The following is a 22,090-nucleotide window of genomic DNA, read 5'->3' on the forward strand; positions in this document are numbered from 1 at the left end:
CCCATTCCCCTGGCTCGACCTGTCGACCGTGTCCCAGAGAGACACACCCCTCACAAGATTCCTCTCGCTACATCCACGCCTGCAGCCTCACCTCAGCTTCATATACCGCATGTCCATGTTAAAGAGAGTCTCGCTTGACACAAGACCGCTGTAATCACTGAACTAGTCTGAGAAGAGATGGGCCACAGCTGAGTGATCGATCCACAGGCGCCCGGTGCCTCTATTACTGCTACATGTTCACAACATCCAGAGGACATACGAATTTACAGACGAGAAAGACAATTATAAAAGAACGACTGGTCGCAAAGTACAAAAATCCCATTCTATACCTCTGTACCCCTCACTCACTTCGTTCACCAACCTGCCCAGCTCCCACTTGAATCGGCTGCCAGTATCCCCCTTCCTGGGCAGTCTGTTCCCCTTCTTTTCAGCTTGAGTTTGCACCCCCTGGCTGCAGAGTTCATGCTAATTTATTTATGTTGGGGACTCTTTGCTGTAAGATAAGCAGACAGCAGTGATTTGGTTCGGGTGGGAACATTCTGTTTGATATTGGATGTTTCAGGCAACACACTTTACTCTGAGTGTCTTTGCTCGAGTGACATTCACACAGACTGGCTCAACACTGAGCTGTTTATACACCTCACACACGCACCTCTGGGCAGCTCCAAGGCTCAGCTTTCCTTGACTAATTAATTAGCCAGATCATTCTTCTTTTGTTGTAGTGAGATTACAGGAGAGGGTTGTCAGTGCTCGAGAATGATATAATTTCCCATTTCAGACACCCACTGTCCCATCAAACACTCCCAGGGCAGGTACAGCATGGGTTAGATACAGAGTAAAGCTCCCTCTACACTGTCCCATCAAACACTCCCAGGGCAGGTACAGCATGGGTTAGATACAGAGTAAAGCTCCCTCTACACTGTCCCCATCAAACACTCCCAGGGCAGGTACAGCACGGGCTAGATACAGAGTAAAGCTCCCTCTACACTGTCCTCATCTCCTCTGTGGTTCTTTTGCCTTAAAATTATCTTACATCTGTGTTACTGACCCTCTTGCCAGTGGAAACAGTTTCTCCTTATTTACTCTATCAAAACCCCTCGTAATTTTTAACACCTCTATTAAATCTCCCCTTAATCTTCTCTGCTTTAAGGAGCACAATCCCACCTTCTCCAGTCTCTCCACATAACTGAAGTCTCTCATGGCTGGTATCATTCTCCTCCGCACCCTCTCCAAGGCCTTGACATCCTTCCTCAAGTGTGGTGCCCAGAATTGAACACAATATTCCAGCTGTATTTTGTAAAGATAGAATCATAGAATATTACAGCACAGAAAGAGGCCAATCGGCCACGTTCCTGTGCTGGCTCTTTGAAAGAGTTATCCCATTAGGTTCCACACCCCAGCTTTTTCCCCCATAGTCCTGCAAATTAGTCCTCTTTAGCATAACTAAGGTTTAGCATAACTTCCTTGCTTTTGTACTCCATGCCACTATTAATAAAGCCAAGGTTCTTGTATGCTTTAACAGCTTTATTAACTAGTCCTGGCACATTCACAGATTAAACTTTGACAAAAAAAATCCTTCCCTTTCTTCAGGAGCTACCATAATCCCAGCCCGCCTCCGATGGGACCCACTTTCGCCCCCTACTGGAGGCCGTTACAATTCATCTACCTGGGCATATTATCCTGGGTCCCTTCTGGGTTGAGCAGGAACTCACAGTGTAGTGAGTCCCCGCCCCCTCTGTGTAGGTGGCCTTGTAAGGGGCAGGCGGAGGTTATGCTCGTTAAGAGGCCGAAAAGGAATTTGCAACCAAGGTTGGGACCCGGCCTATCTGGGTCCTGGCTTTGTTCCAAGCCATTCCACCAGACCCCTGCAAGAGTTACAGTGGGAGTCTGGTAGAACAGAGGGAATTCAGCCCCATCCTATAGATAATTGATATTAGCCAAGGAGTATCAGAGTAATCGTTTCCCTTTTTTCTAATACATACCCACCAGATATTGGATTGAAATCTACCATTCATGTCTAGGGTTTATAAGATGTGAAAATAGTCTCACGTAACCTGGTCCAAAGTTACATCGAGTCTAGAGCACAGAAACAGGCCATTCAGCCCAATGTGTCTGTGACGGTGTTGATGCTCCACACGAGCCTCCTCCCACCCTACCTCATCTCACCCTATCAGCAAAGCCTATTCTTGTCTCCCTTATGTGCTTATCTACCTCCCCTTAAATGAAAAGTTACCCAATAACAAGACCACACTACAAAACTAAGTGAACATGTAATTAGCTCCCGCTTGCCAGAGTCATTGGAACATAGGAACAGGAGGAGGCCATTCAGCCCCTCGAGCCTGTTCCGCCATTCAATTGGAGCATGGCTGACCTGTACCTTAACTCCATTTACCCGCCTTGGTTTCGTAACCCTTAATACCCTGGCCTAACACAAATCTATCAATTGATATATCAAATCTGAAGTTATTAACTGATACTCCCTTTATTTAAAAACATCTTTAATAGCACAATTAAATACCATCAGAATGTTACGAATTGTAAGATTACGTAAAGTACTTGGATGAGTACTTTCAATCGATGGGAGTCTAAATCAGCTTAGGCGCTGCAGTGTATCGCAATATCTGAGCATTAGCTGGGATTTACCGAACCAGTGGAACAGACTTACGGCCAATGTCCAAGATTACAGTAGAGCTTCACAAGGTTAAGTTAACAGTTTGTATTGAAGGTAACACTTTTGAGCCCACGATTCGGGCTCTCTCCCTCTGTGATCCGACGCATGGTATAAACCCTCAGCCCCGGTAGCAGTTTGGCTGCTGTAGTATCGGGAGGTTCTCCCTGCCAATGGGATGCTCACCGGGGGGTGAGTCGTTGTCCGTGCCATCATATTTATTTAGGGGTCTTCTCATCTTAGCTTAACTAATCTTGCATGTAAAGTATGTATTTCGTTGTGTAGTCATACGTAAGAACATAAGACGTAGGAGCAGGAGTAGGTCATTCGGCCCCTCGAGCCTGCTCCACCATTCAATAAGATCATGGCTGATCTGATCTTGGCCTCAACTCCACTTCCCTGCCCACTCCCCATAACCCTCGACTCCCTTATCGTTCAAAAATCTGTCTATCTCCACCTTAAATATATTCAATGACCCAGCCTCCACAGCTCTCTGGGGAAGAGAACTCCAAAGATTCACGACCCTCTGAGAGAAGAAATTCCTCCTCATTTCCGATTTAAAAGGGTGCCCCCTTATTCTGAAATTATGTCCCCTCGTTCGAGATTCCCCCACGAGGGGAAACATCCTCTCTGCATCTACCTTGTCAAGCCCCTTCAGAATCTTATATGTTTCAATAAGATCCCCTCTCATTCTTCTAAACTCCAATGAGTATAGGCCCAACCTGCTCAACCTTTCTTCATAAGACAACCCCTTCATCTCAGGAATCAACCTCGTGAACCTTCTCTGAACTGCCTCCAATACAAGTATATCCCTCCTTAAATAAGGAGACCAAAACTGTACGCAGTACTCCAGGTGTGGTCTCACCAACGCCCTGTACAGTTGTAACAGGACTTCCCTGCTTTTATACTCCATTCCCTTTGCAATAAAGGCCAACATTCCATTTCCCTTCCTAATTACTTTCTGTACCTACATGCTAACTTTTTGTGATTCATGTACAAGGCCCCCCAGATCCCTCTGTACCTCAGCATTTTGTAATCTCTCCCCATTTAAATAATAATTAGCTTTTTTATTTTTCCTATCAAAGTAGATAACCTTGCATTTTCCCACATTAAACTCCATCTGCCAGATTTTTGCCCACTCACTGAGCCTGTCTATATCCATTTGGAGATTCTTTGCGTCCTCCACACAATTTGCTTTCCCACCTATCTTTGTATCATCAGCAAATTTGGCTACATTACACTCAGTCCCTTCATCCAAGTCATTAATATAGATTGTAAATAGTTGAGGCCCCAGCACCGATCCCTGCAGCACCCCACTAGTTACAGTTTGCCAACCTGAAAATGACCCATTTATCCCGACTCTCTGTTTTCTGTTAGTTAGCCAATCCTCTATCCATGCTAATATATTACCCCCAACCCTGTGAGCTCTTATCTTGTGTAGTAACCTTTTATGTGGCACCATACTGTTACTTTTCTTTCTGTATTCAGAGACTTGACCTGTTAACTAACAGTTGTGATTCCCTTACAAATTTACTTTGGCTCGATGAAAGATTTTGGGTGTGGTTGGGGTGGGGGGGAATTCTCCTCTGCAATCCCACCCGACTGAATGTCCCAACCCCCGATCCCGCCACTGTCCGCTCCTTCCCTTCCACATGCAAATAGTGGCAGGGAATTTGGTCCTTGGAGAATTCCCTTCCTGTCTGCCCCACTTGTAGCCCGGGGAAGCAAGAGTACAGGCCTTGACGGATCCTCCATGGAGGGAGAGGGCATTCGAACGGCCTCCTCTCCATTCTGTCATGTGGATTCTTTTGCAAGGTGTCACTGAATTAGAAAGATGCATGTCAGAAGCTATAATTGGTTTATTTTAATTAATTTGACAAGGACAAGGTTTCCACGTACTGTGTCTTTCTGTTGTTCCGTGCTTCAATTGCAATTAAAAAGAACCTCTTTTCTGATGTCTGGGTCTCTCCAGGTTCTTGTTAGTTTTATCTATTTAAGGACCACACACATCAATCAGTCTATTACAGGAAACTCTCGTTTAAACGGCACCTAAATATCCGGAATTCTCTATTAACCGGCAAAATTCATACTCCGAAAACAACACCTCAATAACCGGCAATGTTGCCGAGTCCGAGTCTCCCGCAGTGGCCGAGTTAGTCAGTGGGGGAAGTTCTCCAAACTGCCACTACTCGGCTTCTTGGCGCTGTCGGAAGTCTCTTCCGATCCGAACACCTCAATAACCGGAAATGTTGCCAAGTCCGAGTCCATTTAACACAACATTCTGTAGGTGAGTACCCAATTATACTGCACATTTCTTGATTTTTTAATTTTTGTTTGTTAAAAATAGCCTCGGTAGATAACCCTCTCCGTTATCCGGAATTTTTAATCAACTGGCACCATCCCGGTCCCATCGGTGCCGGATACGGAAGAGTTTCCTGTAGTAGGAAAAAAGAACTTGCATTTGTATATAGCTCCTTTCATAACCGTAGGATGTCTCAAAGCACTTTACACCCAATTAAGTACTTTGGAAGTGTAGTCACTGTTGTAATGTGGGAAACGTGGCAATTTGTGCACAGTAAGCTCCCACAAACAGCAATGCAATAATAACCAGATTATACGTTGCACGAGAAATGTTGGCCAGGGCACCGGGAGAACTCCCCTGCTCTTTTTCAAATCGTGCCATGGGATCTTTTACGCCCACCTGAGAGGTGGCAACCGAGATTATGTGCTCAAGTAGTAAAACCAGCAAATGTTGGGAACACTCAACAGGTCAGGCAGCATCTGTGGAGAGAGAATCAGAGTTAACGTTTCAGGTCGATGACCTTTCGGCAGTTCTGTTTCTCTCTCCACAGATGCTGCCTGGCCTGCTGAGTATCTCCAGCATTTTCTGTTTTTATTTCCGATTTCCAGCATCCGCAGTATTTTGCTTTTGTATCAAGTCTCTGGATGGAGCTTGAACCCACAACCTTCTGACTCAGAGGCGAGAGTGACACTCACTGAGCCACTGTGGACATATTGGAGGCAATGGAATTTGGGCGTGGAGGCAGTACATACAAACATACGAATTAGGAGCAGGAGTCGGCCACTCGGCCCCTCGAGCCTGCTCCGCCATTCAATAAGATCATGGCTGAACTGATTACTCCACATTCCCGCCTACCCCCGATAACCTTTCACCCCCTTGCTTATCAAGAATCTATCTACCTCTGCCTTAAAAATATTCAAAGACTGCTTTCACCATCCTCTGAGGAAGAGAGTTCCAAAGACTCACGACCCTCTGTGAGAAAACATTTCTCCTTATCTCTGTCTTAAATGGGCGACCCCTTATTTTTAAATAGTGACCCCTAGTTCTAGATTCTCCCACAAGGGGAAACATCCTCTCCACAGAGGGAGTGGGGAAGGCAGAGGCCTGCCCTAAGCTGAGGGCTAGTCTGCTATGCTTTTCATTCTTTATCTCTTTACCTCCTTATTCGCTCGCTCATTCACTTCTTCACACACATTGCAGCATTTAAGTGTATCACATCATTACCTTATTTAAATAATGATTCAATTTAACACCAACAACTTGCATTTATATGGTGCCTTTACCATAGTAAAACATCCCAAGGCGCTGCACAGGAGCGATTATCAAACAAAATTTGACACCAAGCCACATAAGGATATATTAGGACAGGTGACCAAAAGCTTGACCAAGGAGGTTTTAAAAAAGGAGCGTCTTACAGAAGGAGAGGTGCAGACGTTTAGGGAGGGAATTCCAGAGTTTCGGGCCTAGGCAGCTGAAGGCACGGCTGCCAATGGTGGAACAAAGGATATAGGGGATGCGCAAGATACCAGAATTGGAGAAGCACAGAGATCTCAGAGGGTTTTAGGGCTGGAGGAGATTACAGAGATAGCGAGGGGCGAGGCCATGGATGGATTTGAACACAAAGAATGAGAATTTTAAGATTGAGGCATTGCCGGAGCCAATGTAGGTCAGTGAGCACAGGGATCTTCTCGTTCTTAGGCGGTCCCTCGGGACGAGGATGACTTGCTTCCACATTAAAAATGAGTTCTCAGGTGACTGATGAGTCCAATGCCGGACCTACAGTCTCTCTCACAGGTGGGGCAGACAGTGGTTGAAGGGGCGGGTGGGTGGGGTGCTTGGATTGACGTGCGCTCCTTCCACTGTTTACGCTTGGCTTCCGCTTGCTCCTGGCGAAGAGACTCGAGGTGTTCGGCGCCTTCCCGGATGCTTCTCCTCCACTTTGTGCGGTCTTGGGCCAGGGATTCCCAGGTGTCGGAGGGGATGTTGCACTTTTTCAAGGAGGCTTTGAGGGTGTCCTTGAAGCGTTTCCTCTGCCCACCTGGGGCTCTCTTGCCGGGCCGGAGCTCCGAGTAGAGCGCTTGTTTTGGGAGTCTCGTATCAGGCATGCAGACAATGTGACCCGTCCATCGGAGCTGATCGAGCATGGTCAGAGCTTCGATGCTGGGGATGTTGGCCTGAGCGAGAACACTGACGTTGGTGCGCCTATCCTGCCAATGGATTTGCAGGATCTTGCGGAGGCAGCGTTGGTGGTACCTCTCCAGTGCTTTGAGGTGCCTGTACATGCCCATGTCTCTGAAGCATACAGGAGGGCAGGTATCACTACTGCTCTGTAGACCATGAGCTTAGTGCCGGGTTCGAAGTCCTGGTCTTCAAACACGGTTGATGGGTGAACGGGACTTGGTGCGAGTTGGGCAGCAGAGTTTTGACTGAGCTCAAGTTTATGAAGGGTGGAAGATGAGAGGTCGGCCAGGAGAGCGTTGGAATAGTCGAGTCTAGAGGTAACAAAGGCATGGATGAGGGTTTCAGAAGCAGATCGGATGAGGCAAGGGCAGAGGCGGGAGATGTTACGGAGGTGGAAGTAGGCAGTCTTGGTGATGGAGTGGATGTGTGGTTGGAAGCTCATCGCAGAGTCAAATACAACGCCAAAGATGCCAACAGTCTCAGACAGTGACTAGAAGAAAGGAAGGAGTCAGTGGCTAGGGAACGGAGTTTGTGGCGGGAACGAAAGACGAAAGTGTTCCCAATATTTAGCTGGAGGAAATTTCTGCTCATCCAGAACTGGATGTCGAACCAGCAGTGTGACAAACCAGAGAGAGTGGAGGGGTCAATAGAGGTGGTGGTGAGGAAGAGCTGGGTGTGTAACCTGACATTTTTAAAGGAAGCCTCCATTTGTTTGCACCACTTAAAATTTTGCACACTGAAAATCTCACGTGACCTGCATCCATCCATCCATCACCAGCAAGGACTTGTAACATTGGCCCGAATCATTTGTAGATAGATCCAGGTGGTAGTTTAGCTTGTAGCGGGTGGTCTAGTAGTGCAAAATGTTTTACTGTTGGAAGTATTCGGAGATATAATGGGTATTCTACATAACCTCCAATAGGCAACTTACAGCAACTGGGGTTAACTGTCAGATCTACGCGATGTTCACACAACACAGGATGTTTTAGTTCATACGGGACCCACTCTTGCTTAGGTAACTGGTGTCAAACAACCCTTTATATTCAGAGAAGACACTTCCTAAACTGGAGTCAACGGTTATTATATAATAAGCATTTAGTATGCTCACCTCACCAGATTAGGGCTAAAGTAGAAATTCATAAATGTTTGCGACTAATTTACGGAATCGGTGACACTGCATTGACCAGGTTGTAATGAACAAAGACATAGACACGGTTATACCAACAAATAGACAACGATACTACATCTTGTGACTAAATCTGATAACCAGGACATCCTGGAACCCCATTTTTGGTCTCCCTAGGGTCTGTACCCCACTTTGAAAAGCCCGTGTTTCTTCATGATCATAACAGCAGGTAGGATTCTTCTCAATTATCACTCGGATTGTGGAGGCGATTCAGTTTTCCAGCTCCTTCAGGAACTCTTCCAGAGTCAGTGCATTGGCTCTCTGTCCCGTCGGAGCCTTGCGCTCCAGAAACAGCCCCATGGGATCCCTGCGGGAGAGGGCAATGCTCCGACGCCAGAGCGGCTCCTCGGTATCCAGCAGCTTCTGAATCGCATGGGAAATCACCTAAAAGCAACAACAACTTGCATTTATATAGCACCTTTGATGTAGTAAAACGTCCCAAGGCACTTCACAGGAGCGTTATCAAACAAAATTTAACACCGAGCCACATAAGGAGATATTAGGACAGGTGAACAAAAACGTGGTCAAATGGGTAAGTTTTAAGGGGTGTCTTAAAGGAGGAGAGAGGTAGAGAGGTTTAGGGAGGGAATTCCAGAGTTTAGAGCCTTGGCAGCTGAACTCCCCTGCTCTTCTTTGAAATAGTACTGTGGGATCTTTTACATCCAACTGAGAGGGCAGACGGGGCCTCGGTTTAACATCTCATCTGAAATACGGCACCTCCGACAGTGCAGCGCCCCCTCAGTACTGCACTGGAGTGTCAGCCTGGAATATGTGCTCAAGTCCCTGGAGTGGGACTTGAACCCACAACCTTCTGACTGAGAGTCCGGCTACCACTGAGCCACGGCTGATACCTAAACTTCATCAATAAAAAAGGGAAATCTGAAAGAAAGGAAAAACACAGTGACGTTTCCAACAGATCAGCCAGCTCATCACTTCTTCAAACATTACCTCAACAGTTACTGACCCACATCCAACTGTGGGTGGGGCCTATTAGGGACAAAGAAGGTGATATATGCTTTGAGGCGCAGGGCAAGGCTAGAATACTTAATGAGTACTTTGTATCGGTGTTTACTAAGGAAGAGGATGCTGACAAAATATCAGTAGAAGCGGAGATGGTAGAGGTAATGGATGGGATGAAAATTGATAGACAGGATGTACTGGAAAGGTTGGGTATGCTTAGAGTGGATAAGTCGCCTGGTCCAGATGGCTTGCATCCCAAGTTACAAAGGGAATTGGGGGAGGAGATAGCGGAAGGTCTTGCTATAATCTACCAATCTTCCCTAGATGCAGGGGAGGTGCCTGAGGATTGGAAAGTGGCAAATCTGACACCATTGTTCAAGAAAGGGTGTAAGGACAATCCTAGTAACTACAGGCCGGTCAGTTTAACATCAGTGGTGGGTAAGGTTTTAGAAACAATAATCAGGGGAAAAATTAACAGGCACTTGGAGAGGTTTAAGTTAATTAAAGAGAGCCAACACGGATTTGTAAAAGGCAGATCGTGTTTGACTAATCTAATTGATTTTTTTGATGAAGTAACAGGGAAGGTTGATGAAGGGAATGCAGTGGATGTTGTCTATATGGATTTTAAGAAAGCATTTGACAAGCTATCACGTAAAAGGCTGGTTAACAAAATTGAGGCTCATAGAATAGGAGGGTCAGTGGCAGCTTGGATAAGGAATTGATTTAAGGACAGAAAACAGCGAGTTGTGGTAAATGGTTGTTTTTCAGACTCGAGGATGGTAGATAGTGGTGTTCCCCAAGGGTCAGTGCTGGGGCCACTGCTTTTTTTGATATATATATATATATATATAAATAAATGACCTGGATATTGGAATACAAATGATACCAAACTTGGAGGTGCAGCAAACAGTGAGGAGGATACCAATCGACTGCAACAGGATATAGAAAGGCTAGCAGAATGGGCAGACAAGTGGCAGATGGAATTTAATAGAGTTGTGAGGTGATGCATTTTGGCAGAAGGGATAAGGAGAGGCAATATAGACTTAATGACACAGTTCTAAAGAGTGTGCAGGGACAGAGGGACCTGAGGGTTCATGTGCACAGATCTTTGAAGATGGCGGGACATATTGAGAGAGTAGTTAGCAAAGCATATGGAATCTTGGGCTTCATAAATAGAGGTATTGAGTACAAAAGCAGGGAAGTTATGCTGAACCTTTATAAAGCTCTGGTTAGGCCATGACTGGAGTATTGCATCCAGTTCTGGTCACCACACTTTAGGAAGGATGTGAAGGTCCTTGAGAGGGTGCAGAGGAGATTTACCAGAATGGTTCCAGGGATGAGGGATTTTAGCTACAAGGACAGGTTGGAGAAGCTGGGGTTGTTCTCCTTGGAGCAAAGGAGGTTGAGGGGAGATTTGATAGAGGTGTACAAGATTATGACGGGTTTGGATAAGGTAGACAGAGAAAGGCTGTTCCCATTAGCTGATGGTACAAGGACTAGGGCCACAGATTTAAGGTTTTGGGCAAGAGATACAGGGGCGATGTGAGGAAGAACTTTCTTACACAGAAAGTGGTAATGACCTGGAACTCGCTGCCAACGAGGGTGGTGGAAGCGGAGACGATCAATGATTTCAAAAGGAAATTGGATAGGCACTTGAGGGAAATAAACTTGCAAGGCTATGGGGATAGAGCGGGGGAATGGGACTGACTGGATTGTTCCACAGAGAGCCGGCACGAACTCGATGGGCTGAATGGCCTCCTTCTGTGCCATTATGACTCTATAACTCTCCAGTCCCACTCTTCTCCCGCCCCTCTCCGTTCAACCTGCCTATCTTCTAATGCCCCTCCATTCAACATGGTTGTCCTCTCTCCCCATTCAAGATGGCACTCTCATACGAACAGCAGTAGGCCATTCAGCCCCTTGAGTCTGTTCCGCCATTCAGTGAGATCATGGCTGATCTTCAACCTAACTCCATATACCCACCTTTGGCCCCTATCCCTTAATACCTTTGGTTAACAAAAAGCTATCAATCTCAGATTTAAAATAAACAATTGATCTAGCATCAATTGCCGTTTGCGGAAGAGAGTTCCAAACTTCTACCACCCTTTGTGTGTAGAAGTGTTTCCTAATTTCACTCCGAAAAGGTCTGGCTCTAATTTTTAGACTATGTCCCCTAGTCCTAGACTCCCCAACCAGCGGAAATAGTTTCTCTCTCTCTACCCTATCTGTTCCCCTTAATGGCCTGAAAACTTCGATAAGATCACCCCTTAACCTTCTAAATTCGAGAGAATACAACCCTAATTTGTGTAATCTCTCCTCGTAGCTTAACCCTTGAAGTCCGGGTATCATTCCAGTAACCCTACGCTGCACTCCCTCCAAGGCCAATCTATCCTTCCTAAGGTGTGGTGCCCAGAACTGCTCCCAGTGCTCCAGGTGTGGTCTAACCAGGGTTTTGTACAGCTGCAGCATAACTTCTACCCGCTTGTACTCTAGTCCTCTAGATATAAAGGCCAGCATTCCATTAGCCTTTTTGATTATTTTCTGTACCTGCTCATGATATTTTAATGATCCATGTACCTGGACCCCCAAGTCTCTTTGGACCTCCACTGTTTTTAGCCTTTCACCATTTAGAAAGTACCCTGTTCGATCCTTTTTAGGTCCAAAGTGGATGACCTCACATTTGCCAACATTGAAATCCATTTGCCACAGTTTTGCCCATTCACTTAATCTGTCAATATCTCTGTGTAATTTTATGCTTTCATCTACACTGCCTACAATGCCGCCTATCTTTGTGTCATCGGCAAATTTGGATATATGACTTTCTATGCCATCATCTAAGTCATTAATAAATACTGTGAATAGTTGAGGCCCCAACACAAATCCCTGCAGGACACAACTAGTCACCTCCTGCCAATTTGAGTACCTGCCCATTATAAGAACATAAGAACATAAGAAGTAGGAGCAGGAGTAGGCCATACGGCCCCTCGGGCCTGCTCCACCATTCAATAGGATCATGGCTGATCCGAATCTAGACTCACGTCCACTTCCCTGCCCTCTCCCCGTAACCCCTAATTCCCTTATCTGCTAGGAAACTGTCTATCTCCATTTTAAATTTATTTAATGTTGCAGCTTCCACAGCTCTCTGGGGTAGCAAATTCCATAGATTTACTACCCTCTGAGTGAAGAAGTTTCTCCTCATCTCAGTTTTGAAAGGGCAGCACTTTATTCTAAGATTATGCCCCCTAGTTCTAGTTTCACCCATCAGTGGAAACATCCTCACCGCATCCATCCGATCAAGCCCCCTCACAATCTTATATGTTTCGATAAGATCGCCTCTCATTCTTCTGAACTCCAATGAGTAGAGTCCCAAACTACTCAACCTTTCCTCATACGTCAACCCCCTCATCTCCGGAATCAACCGAGTGAACCTTCTCTGAACTGCCTCAAGGGCAAGTATATCTTTTAAATATGGAAACCAAAACTGTACACAGTATTCCAGGTGTAACTGCAGCAAGACTTCCCTGTTTTTATACTCCATCCCCCTTGCAATAAAAGCCAAGATTCCATTGGCCTTCCTGATCACCTGCTGCACCTGCATACTAACTTTTTGTGTTTTATGCACCAGGACCCCCAGATCCCTTTGTACTGTAGCACTTTGCAGTTTCTCTCCATTTAGATAATAACTTGCTCTTTGATTTTTTCTGCCAAAGTGCATAACCTCACACTTTCCAACATTATATTGCGTCTGCCAAATCTCTGCCCACTCACTTAGCCTGTCTATGTCCTTTTGCAGGTTTTTTATGTCCTCCTCACTCACTGCTTTCCCTCCCATCTTTGTATCGTCGGCAAACTTGGATATGTTGCGCTCGGTCCCTTCCTCCAAATCGTTAATATACATTGTAAAGAGTTGGGGTCCCAGCACTGACCCCTGCGGAACACCACTGGTTACTGATTGCCAGCCCGAGAATGAACCATTTATCCCAACTCTTTGTTTTCTGTTAGCTAGCCAATCTTCCACCCATGCCAATATATTACCCCCAATCCCGTGATTTTTTATCTTGATCAGTAATCTTTTGTGTGGAACCTTGTCAAATGCCTTTGGAAGTCCAAATACACTACATCCACTGGTTCCCCTTTATCCACCCTGTATGTTACGTCCTCAAAGAATTCGAGCAAATTTGTCAAACATGACTTCCCCTTCATAAAACCATGCTGACTCTGTCCTATTAAATTATGTTTATCCAAATGCTCTGTTACTGTTTCCTTAATAATGGACTCCCAACATTTTGCCAACCACAGATGTTAGGCTAACTGGTCTATAGTTTCCAGCTTTTTGTCTACTTCCCTTCTTAAATAAGGGTGTTACATTAGCAGTTTTCCAATCTGCCGGGACCTTTCCCGAGTCCAGGGAGTTTTGGAAAATAATCACCAATGCATCCACAATCCCTACCGCCACTTCTCGCAAGACCCTAGGATGTAAGCCATCAGGTCTGGGGGATTTATCTGCCTTAAGTCCCATTATTTTACCGAGTACCATCTCCTTAGTGATTTTAATCGTGTTTAGCTCCTCCCCCCCCCCCCATTGCCCCCTGTTTGTCCAGTGTTGGGATATTTTTAGTGTCCTCTACTGTAAAGACTGATACAAAATATTTGTTCAGCGTCTTTGCCATCTCCATGTTCCCCACCACTAGTTTCCCGGTCCCATCCTCTAAGGGACCAACGTTCACTTTAGCCACCCTTTTTCTTTTTATATAGCTGTAGAAACTCTTGCTATCTGTTTTTATAATTTTTGCTAGTTTACTTTCATAATCTATCTTCCCTTTCTTAATTAATCTTTTAGTTATTGTTTGCTGGCTTTTAAATGCTTCCCAATCTTCTATCCTCCCACTAGATTTGGCTATTTTATATGCCCTTGTTTTCAGTCGGATACTATCCTTTATTACTTTACTAAGCCACGGATGGCTGTCTTTTCTTTTACTCCCCTTTTTCCTCAGTGGAATATATTTATCTTGAAAGATGTGAAATATCTCCTTGAATGTAGACCACTGCTCTTGTACCGTCTTACACTTTAATCTGTTTTCCCAGTCCACTTTAGTCAATTCTACTCTCATACCTTCATAGTCTCCTTTATTTAAGCTCAGTACGCTGGTTTGAGATCCGACTCTCTCACCCTCAAACTGAATTTGGAATTCAACCATATTATGGTCACTCATTCCAAGGGAATCCTTTACTAGGACATTTTTTATTAATCCTGTCTCATTACACAGGACCAGATCTAAGATTGCCTGCCCCCTGGTTGGTTCAGTTACATACTGCTCAAGGAACCCATCCCTAATACACTCTATGAACTCTTCCTCAAGGCTGCCATGCCCAATTTGATTAGTCCAGTCAATATGAAAGTTAAAATCCCCCATGATTATAGCTGTTCCCTTATTACAAGCCCCAACTATTTCCTGATTTATACACCGACCAACGGAGTTGCAACTGTTAGGAGGCCTATAGACTACGCCCTCTAGTGACTTTTTCCCCTTATTATTCCTTATCTCCACCCAAACTGTTTCACTATCCTGATCCTTTGACCCAATATCATTTCTGACTATTGCAGTGATTCCATCCTTGATTAACATAGCAACCCCACCTCCCTTTCCTTCCTGTCTGTCTGTCCTTCCTAATTGTCAAATACCCTTGTATGTTTAGTTCCCAGTCATGATCATCTTGCAGCCATGTTTCCGTAATGGCCACCAGATCATACCCATGTGTATTTATTTGTACCGTCAACTCGTCTATTTTGTTACGAATGCTGCGTGCATTCAGATAAAGAACTTTCAAATATGTTTTCTGACAATTTATTCCTGCTTTTACCCCCTTTACTACTTTACCATTATACATTCTGTCCCTTCCTGGCACGCTCTGGTTTTTAATTCCCCCACTGCTACCTTGCTCTATTGCCTTCTCCGCTGTCATTTTTATTTTTCGCTCTCTTAAAACCTCCCCCCCACTTATTAGTTTAAAGCCCTCTCTACAGCCCTAGTTATTCGATTTGCCAGGACTCTAGTCCCAGCACTGGCCAAGTGAAGTCCGTCCCAACGGAACAGCTCTCTCTTGTCCCAGTACTGATGCCAGTGTCCCAAGAAGCAAAACCCATTTCTCCCACACCAGTCTTTGAGCCACACATTTAACTCTCTAATTTTATTTACCCTAGCCGAATTTGCACGTGGCTCAGGTAGTAATCCAGAGATTATTACCCTTGTGGTTCTGCTTTTTAATTTGGCCCCTAGCTGCTCAAACTCCCTCAGCAGAACCTCTTTCCTTGTCCTATCTATGTCGTTGGTACCAACATGGACCGCGACAACTGGATCCTCCCCCTCCAAGTTTCTCTCCAGCCCAGAGGAGATGTCCTTAACCCTGGCACCGGGCAGGCAACACAGCCTTCGGGACTCTCGCTCTCGGCTGCAAAGAACCCTATCTATCCCCCTAACGATACTATCCCCTACCACTACAACATTTCTTTTAACTCCCCACCACTTGAATGGCCCCCCGCTCCACGGTGCTGTGGCCGGGTTGCTCATCCTCCCCGCAGTCCCCGTTCTCATCCTCACAGGGAGTAAGAGCCTCAAACCTGTTGGACAAGAGCAAGGGCTGCGGCTCCTCCAACACTACCTCCTGGATCCCCGTACCTGCCTCACTTCTAGTCACACCATCCTGAACCTGGCCACGGACTACATCTGAATTAATTAATCTAATTGGTGTGACTACCTCCTGAAACACTGCCTGTCTCCTGCCGCTCAGCCAATTTCCGAACCAGGTCAATAATTTGCCCTCAATTCTGTGGGTTTCTATTTACTTAACAGTCTCTTATGTGGGACTTTATCAAATGCCTTCTGGAAGTCCATATAAATAACATCCATAGACATTCCCCTGTCCACTACTTTATTCACCTCTTCAAAAAAATTCAATCAGGTTTGTCAGGCATGAATTCACAAATCCATGCTGACTCGCTCTGATCAACTGAAACTTTGCGAGGTGTTCAGTCACCCTTTCCTTAATTATAGACTAGTAATTTCCCGACAACAGATGTTAGGCTAACTGGCTAAGGGAAAGGGAATACACATTAAATGGTAGGACACTGAGTAGTGTAGAGGAACAAAGGGACCTTGGAGTGCATGTCCACAGATCCCTGAAGGTAGCAGGCCAGGTAGATAAGGTGGTTAAGAAGGCATACGGAATGCTTGCCTTTATTAACCGTGGCATAGAATACAAGAGCAGGGAGGTTATGCTTCAACTGTATAAAACACTAGTTAGGCCTCAGCTAGAGTACTGCGTGCAGTTCTGGTCACCAGATTACAGGAAAGATGTGATTGCACTGGAGAGGGTACAGAGGAGATTTACAAGGATGTTGCCAGGAGTAGAGAATCTTAGCTATGAGGAAAGACTGGATAGGCTGGGTCTGTTTTCCTTGGAACAGAGGAGACTGAGGGGAGACCTTATTGAGATGTATAAAATTATGAGGGGCCTAGATAAAGTGGATAGAAAGGACCTATTTCCCTTAGCAGAGGGGTCAAAAACCAGGGGGCACAGATTTAAAGTAATTGGTGGAAGGTTTAGAGGGGATTTGAGGGGGAATTTCTTCACCCAGAGGGTTGTGGGGGTCTGGAACTCACTGCCTGAAAGGGTGGTAGAGGCAGGAACCCTAACCACATTTAAAAAGTACTTGGATGTGCACTTGGGATACTGTAACCTGCAGGGCTACGGACCAAGAGCTGGGAAGTGGGATTAGGCTGGAGAGCTCTTTGTTGGCCGGTGCAGACACGATGGGCCGAAATGGCCTCCTTCCGTGCTGTAACTTTCTATGATTCTATGGTCTATAATTCCCTGGTTTCCCTCTCTCGCCATTCTTAAATAGCAGAGTGACATGCACAATTTTCCATTCTAAAGGAACGGTTCCTAAATCGAGAGAAGTTTGGAAGATTATAGTTAGGGCATCTGCAATGTGCTCACCTACTTCATTTAATCCCTGGGATGGAAACCATCTGGTCCTGGGTGTTTGTCACTCTTTAGTGCCAGTACCTTCTTTATTACTGTTATTTTACTTATGTTAATTTTATTGAGTCCCTGTCCCAGATTCAGTATTAGTTGCCTGGGGATTTCTGGCATGCTATCCTCTTCCTCTACTGTAAATACTGACGCAAAGTAATTTTTCAACATGTCCACCATTTCCTTATTATCATTGACACCCAACCCTCACTTTACGCTGGCACTCTTTCCACCACCTCAGGTTCGTGTGTCACTCTCCCTCCTCCCCCCAGCTCACTACCACCTTCGCAAGGGAAATTAGGGATGGGCAATAAATGCTGGCCTTGCCAGCGATGCCCACATCCCTTGAAGAAATTTTAAAAAGACCCTGCCTGTACTGTACCAGGGATTGAGCATAGCAGCTGATTGAGAGACTCGACCCCTAGTTACCATCAATTGTAGAGAAATCTGGGGATGAGGACCAAGTGAAGTCTTCCTAGAAAATGCGTCAACTTGTGGGTAATGGGGCCAGGTAGAAAAATATAATGGGACGGAGTTACCATACAGATGATTTCTACCCCCTCTCCACATCTCATGTTCCTGCTGAAACACACACCACCCCAGCAGATGTCCTGTTCCTCAGACTCCATCAGTACAGCTATGAAATCAATGTCCGTGGAACAGGCTCAGAAAAAAATCCCTGCCTGCCAGAGAAACAGCCAGACTCAGCTTGTGAGGTTCAAATCTGAACACTCTCCACGTGGCAGGTTTGAGGAAATCTCACAGCTCTGCAGTGCAACACTCCCACATGTCCTATAACTATTTAATGTACTAAAATCTTAATTGCAACTTCTGTCGAATTTTCATTTATAAATTCCTATGTCAACATTAATAATAGAAATTGTCTGTGTAAACTAGTCACGCTGTAATTATATCTTCCCTCAGTGGAGGCGCTGCAGCACCACCACTGGCTGGAGAATGTAAATACAGCGTGACCGGTTTACACAGACAGTTTCTATTATAAATATGGATGTGGGAATTTCCAATGGGAATATAAACACAAGGACAGAGTGTTTGACTTTAAAATGGTACACCAGGTGGAGATGAACCAGCATTTCTTTAAACCAAAAGACTGACCTTCATGTGTTCAAAGTCTGTGATTCCTAATCTGGGCAGGGTGGAGCAGTTGATAAAAATGAGTTTCCTGCCAGTGATTCTGTTTGATATGAAACATTCCTGGAATAAAAGGAAAGAAAAATATTACACAAGGGCTTGATTTCGAATGGGGGCGGGAGGAGGATGGTTGAGACTGGGACGCTGGACTCACTTCAGTCATAGCTGGGAAAATGCTACAGTTGGTAATCGGGATTGGATGAGATCAAATGGGCTGGGGGCATATCTGCCCGGGGGTTAGTCAACATATTTGCCAGATGTATATTTATCCAAGAATGTATTTACCCAGGTGTATATTCCCTTGGGAGTATATTCCCCGGATGTATATTAGCCACGGTGTATATATTCCCCCGAGTGCATATTTACCCGGGTGTCTATTTGCATGGGTGTATATTTGCACGGGTGTAAATTCCCCCGGGTGTATATTCCCCTGGATGTATATTTGCCCGGGTGTATATTCCCCGGGTGTATATTGACCCAGGTTTATATTCCCCGGGTGTATATTTACCGAGGTGTATATTCCCCTGGGTGTATATTTACCCAGGTGTATATTCCCTTGGGTGTATATTTACCCAGGTTTATATTCCCCTGGGTGTATATTGACCCAGGTGTATATTCCCCTGGGTGTATATTTACCCAGGTTTATATTCCCCAGGTGTATATTTACCCAGGTGTATATTCCCCTGGGTGTATATTTGCCCGGGTGTATATTCCCCAGGTGTATATTTACCCAGGTGTATATTCCCCTGGGTGTATATTTGCCCGGGTGTATATTCCCCAGGTGTATATTTACCCAGGTTTATATTCCCCAGGTGTATATTTACCCAGGTTTATATTCCCCTGGGTGTATATTGACCCAGGTGTATATTCCCCTGGGTGTATATTTACCCGGGTTTATATTCCCCAGGCGTATATTTACCCAGGTGTATATTCCCCTGGGTGTATATTTGCCCGGGTGTATATTCCCCAGGTGTATATTTACCCAGGTTTATATTCCCCAGGTGTATATTTACCCAGGTGTATATTCACTCATAGAAACATAGAAGATAGGAGCAGGAGTAGGCCATTCGGCCCCTCGAGCCCGCTCCGCCATTTAATGAGATCATGGCTGATCATCCAAACTCAGTACCCAGTCCCTGCCTTCTCCCCATACCCCTTGATCCCTTTAGCCTTAAGAAATATATCTAACTCCATCTTGAATATATTTAATGAATTGGCCTCAACTGCCTTCTGCGGTAGAGAATTCCACAGGTTCACCACTCTCTGGGTGAAGAAATTCCTCCTCATCTCTGTCCTAAATGGCTTACCCCTTATCCTTAGACTGTGACCCCTGGTTCTGGACTCCCCCGCCATCGGGAACATCCGTCCTGCATCTAGTCTGTCTAGTCCTGTTAGAATTTTATAAGTTTCGATGAGATCCCCTCATTCTTCTAAACACTAGCGAATATAAGCCTAATCGACCCAATCTCTCCTCATACATCATTCCTGCCATCCCAGGTATCAGTCTGGTGAATCTTCGCTGCACTCCCTCCATGGCAAGAACATCCTTCCTCAGATAAGATGACCAAAACTGCACACAATACTCAAGGTGTGGTCTCACCAAGGCCATGTACAACTGCAGCAAGACATCCTTGCTCCTGTACTCGAGTCCTCTCGCTATGAAGGCCAACATACCATTTGCCTTCTTAACCGCCTGCTGCACCTGCATGCTTACCTTCAGAGACTGGTGCACAAGGACACCCAGGTCTCGTTGCACTTCCCCTTTTCCCAATCTATTGCCGTTCAGATAATAATCTGCCTTCCTGTTTTTGCCACCAAAGTGGATAACCTCGCATTTATCCACCTTATACTGCATCTGCCATGCATCTGCCCAATCACCCAACCTGTCCAAATCATCCTGGAGTTTCTCTGCATCCTCCTCACAGCACACATGCCCACCCAGCTTTGTGTCGTCTGCAAACTTGGAGATATTACATCTAGTTCCCTCGTCTAGATCATTAATATATATTGTGAATAGCTGGGGTCCTAGCACCGATCCCTGCTGTACCCCACTAGTCACTGCCTGCCACTCGGAAAAAGACCCGTTTTTTCAAGCTCTTTGCCAACCAGTTCTTTATCCAAGACAGTACCTTACCCCCAATCCCATGTGCTTTAACTTTGCACGCTAATCTCTTATGCGGGACCTTATCGAAAGCCTTCTGAAAGTCCAAATACATCACATCCACTGGTTCTTCCTTATTTATTCTACCAGTTACATCCTCAAAAAATTCCAGTAGATTAGTCAAGCATGGTTTACCTTTTGTAAATCCATGTTGACTTTGTCCGATCCTGTCACTGTTTTCCAAGTGCTCTGCTATTACATCTTTTATAATGGACTCTAGCATTTTCCCCACTACTGATATCAGGCTTACCGGTCTATAATTCCCCGTTTTCTCTCTACACCCTTTTTTAAATAGTGGGGTTATATTAGCTACCCTCCAATCCATGGGAACTGTTCGAGTCTATAGAATTTTGGAAGATGACCAGCAATGCATCTACTATTTCTAGGGCCACTTCCTCAAGTACCCTAGGATGTAGATTATCAGGCCCTGGAGATTTATCGGCCTTCAATCCCGTCAATTTCCCTAACACCATTTCCCTACAAATACTAATTTCATTCAGTTCCTCCCTCTCATTAGACCCTATGTTCCCCAACATTTCTGGGAGGTTATTTGTGTCCTCCTTTGTGAAGACAGAACCAAAGTATGTATTTAATTGGTCTGCCATTTCTTTGTTCCCCATTATAAATTCCCCTGATTCTGACTGCAAGGGACCTACGCTTGACTTCACCAATCTTTTTCTCTTCACATATCTATATACTCGTGTGTATATTCCCCCGGGTGTAATTCCCATGGGTGTATATTTACCCGGATGTATATACGCCTGGGTTTATATTCCCCTGCGTGTATATTCCCCAGCGTGTATATTTACCCGGGTGCATATTCGCACCGCCGAATATTCCCCCGGGTGTATATTCCCCATGGTTTATATTTACTTGGGTGTTTATTCACACAGGTGTATATTTACCCAGGTGTATATTCCCCAGGGTCTATATTCCCTTGGGTGTATATTTACCCAGGTGTTTATTGCCCCAGGTGTATATTTGCCCAGGTTTATATTCACCAGGTGTATATTCCCCTGGGTGTATATTCCCCTGGGTATATATTCCCCCGGGTGTTTATTCCCCCGGGTGCATATTTATCTTGCTTACACCTTTTATGTTGAATTCGGTGATTGACGCCTGGCGCCATCACCAATAGGAAAGGAAGCAAGTGCCTTTTAATGAAGCACAACCAATGGAGGGAGTGCAGCGAAGATTCACCAGACTGATACCTGGGATGGCAGGAATGACGTATGAGGAGAGATTGGGTCGATTGGGCTTATACTCGCTGGAGTTTAGAAGAATGAGAGGGGATCTCATTGAAACTTATAAAATTCTGACAGGACTAGACAGACTAGATGCAGGAAGGATGTTCCCGATGGCGGGGGAGTCCAGAACCAGGGGTCACAGTCTAAGGATAAGGGGTAAGCCATTTAGGACAGAGATGAGGAGGAATTTCTTCACCCA

General features: G+C 45.3%; 2 protein-coding genes across 2 annotated transcripts in view; one reads left to right on the forward strand and one right to left on the reverse strand.

Annotated features, from left to right (window-relative positions):
- The window catches only part of noxred1 (NADP-dependent oxidoreductase domain containing 1), a 99,367-nt gene extending 94,744 nt beyond the window's left edge, over positions 1-4,623 (forward strand). Inside the window, exon 6 of the mRNA XM_086002558.1 lies at positions 1-4,623. Coding sequence (XP_085858684.1) covers positions 1-154 — 154 coding nt within the window. The 3' untranslated portion in view covers positions 155-4,623.
- Positions 4,513-22,090, reverse strand: part of LOC147109005 (sterile alpha motif domain-containing protein 15-like) — a 23,723-nt gene continuing 6,145 nt past the window's right edge. Inside the window, exons 2-3 of the mRNA XM_086002559.1 lie at positions 18,448-18,546; positions 4,513-8,721 (exon numbers count right to left, since the gene is read on the reverse strand). Of these exons, the coding sequence (XP_085858685.1) occupies positions 8,548-8,721; positions 18,448-18,546 (273 nt within the window). The 3' untranslated portion in view covers positions 4,513-8,547. The remainder of the gene's footprint in view (positions 8,722-18,447; positions 18,547-22,090) is intronic.

Source organism: Somniosus microcephalus, chromosome 12, assembly GCF_052327205.1.
Source record: "Somniosus microcephalus isolate GS21.2 chromosome 12, FLI_Smic_1.0, whole genome shotgun sequence".
Taxonomy (NCBI): Eukaryota; Metazoa; Chordata; class Chondrichthyes; order Squaliformes; family Somniosidae; genus Somniosus; species Somniosus microcephalus.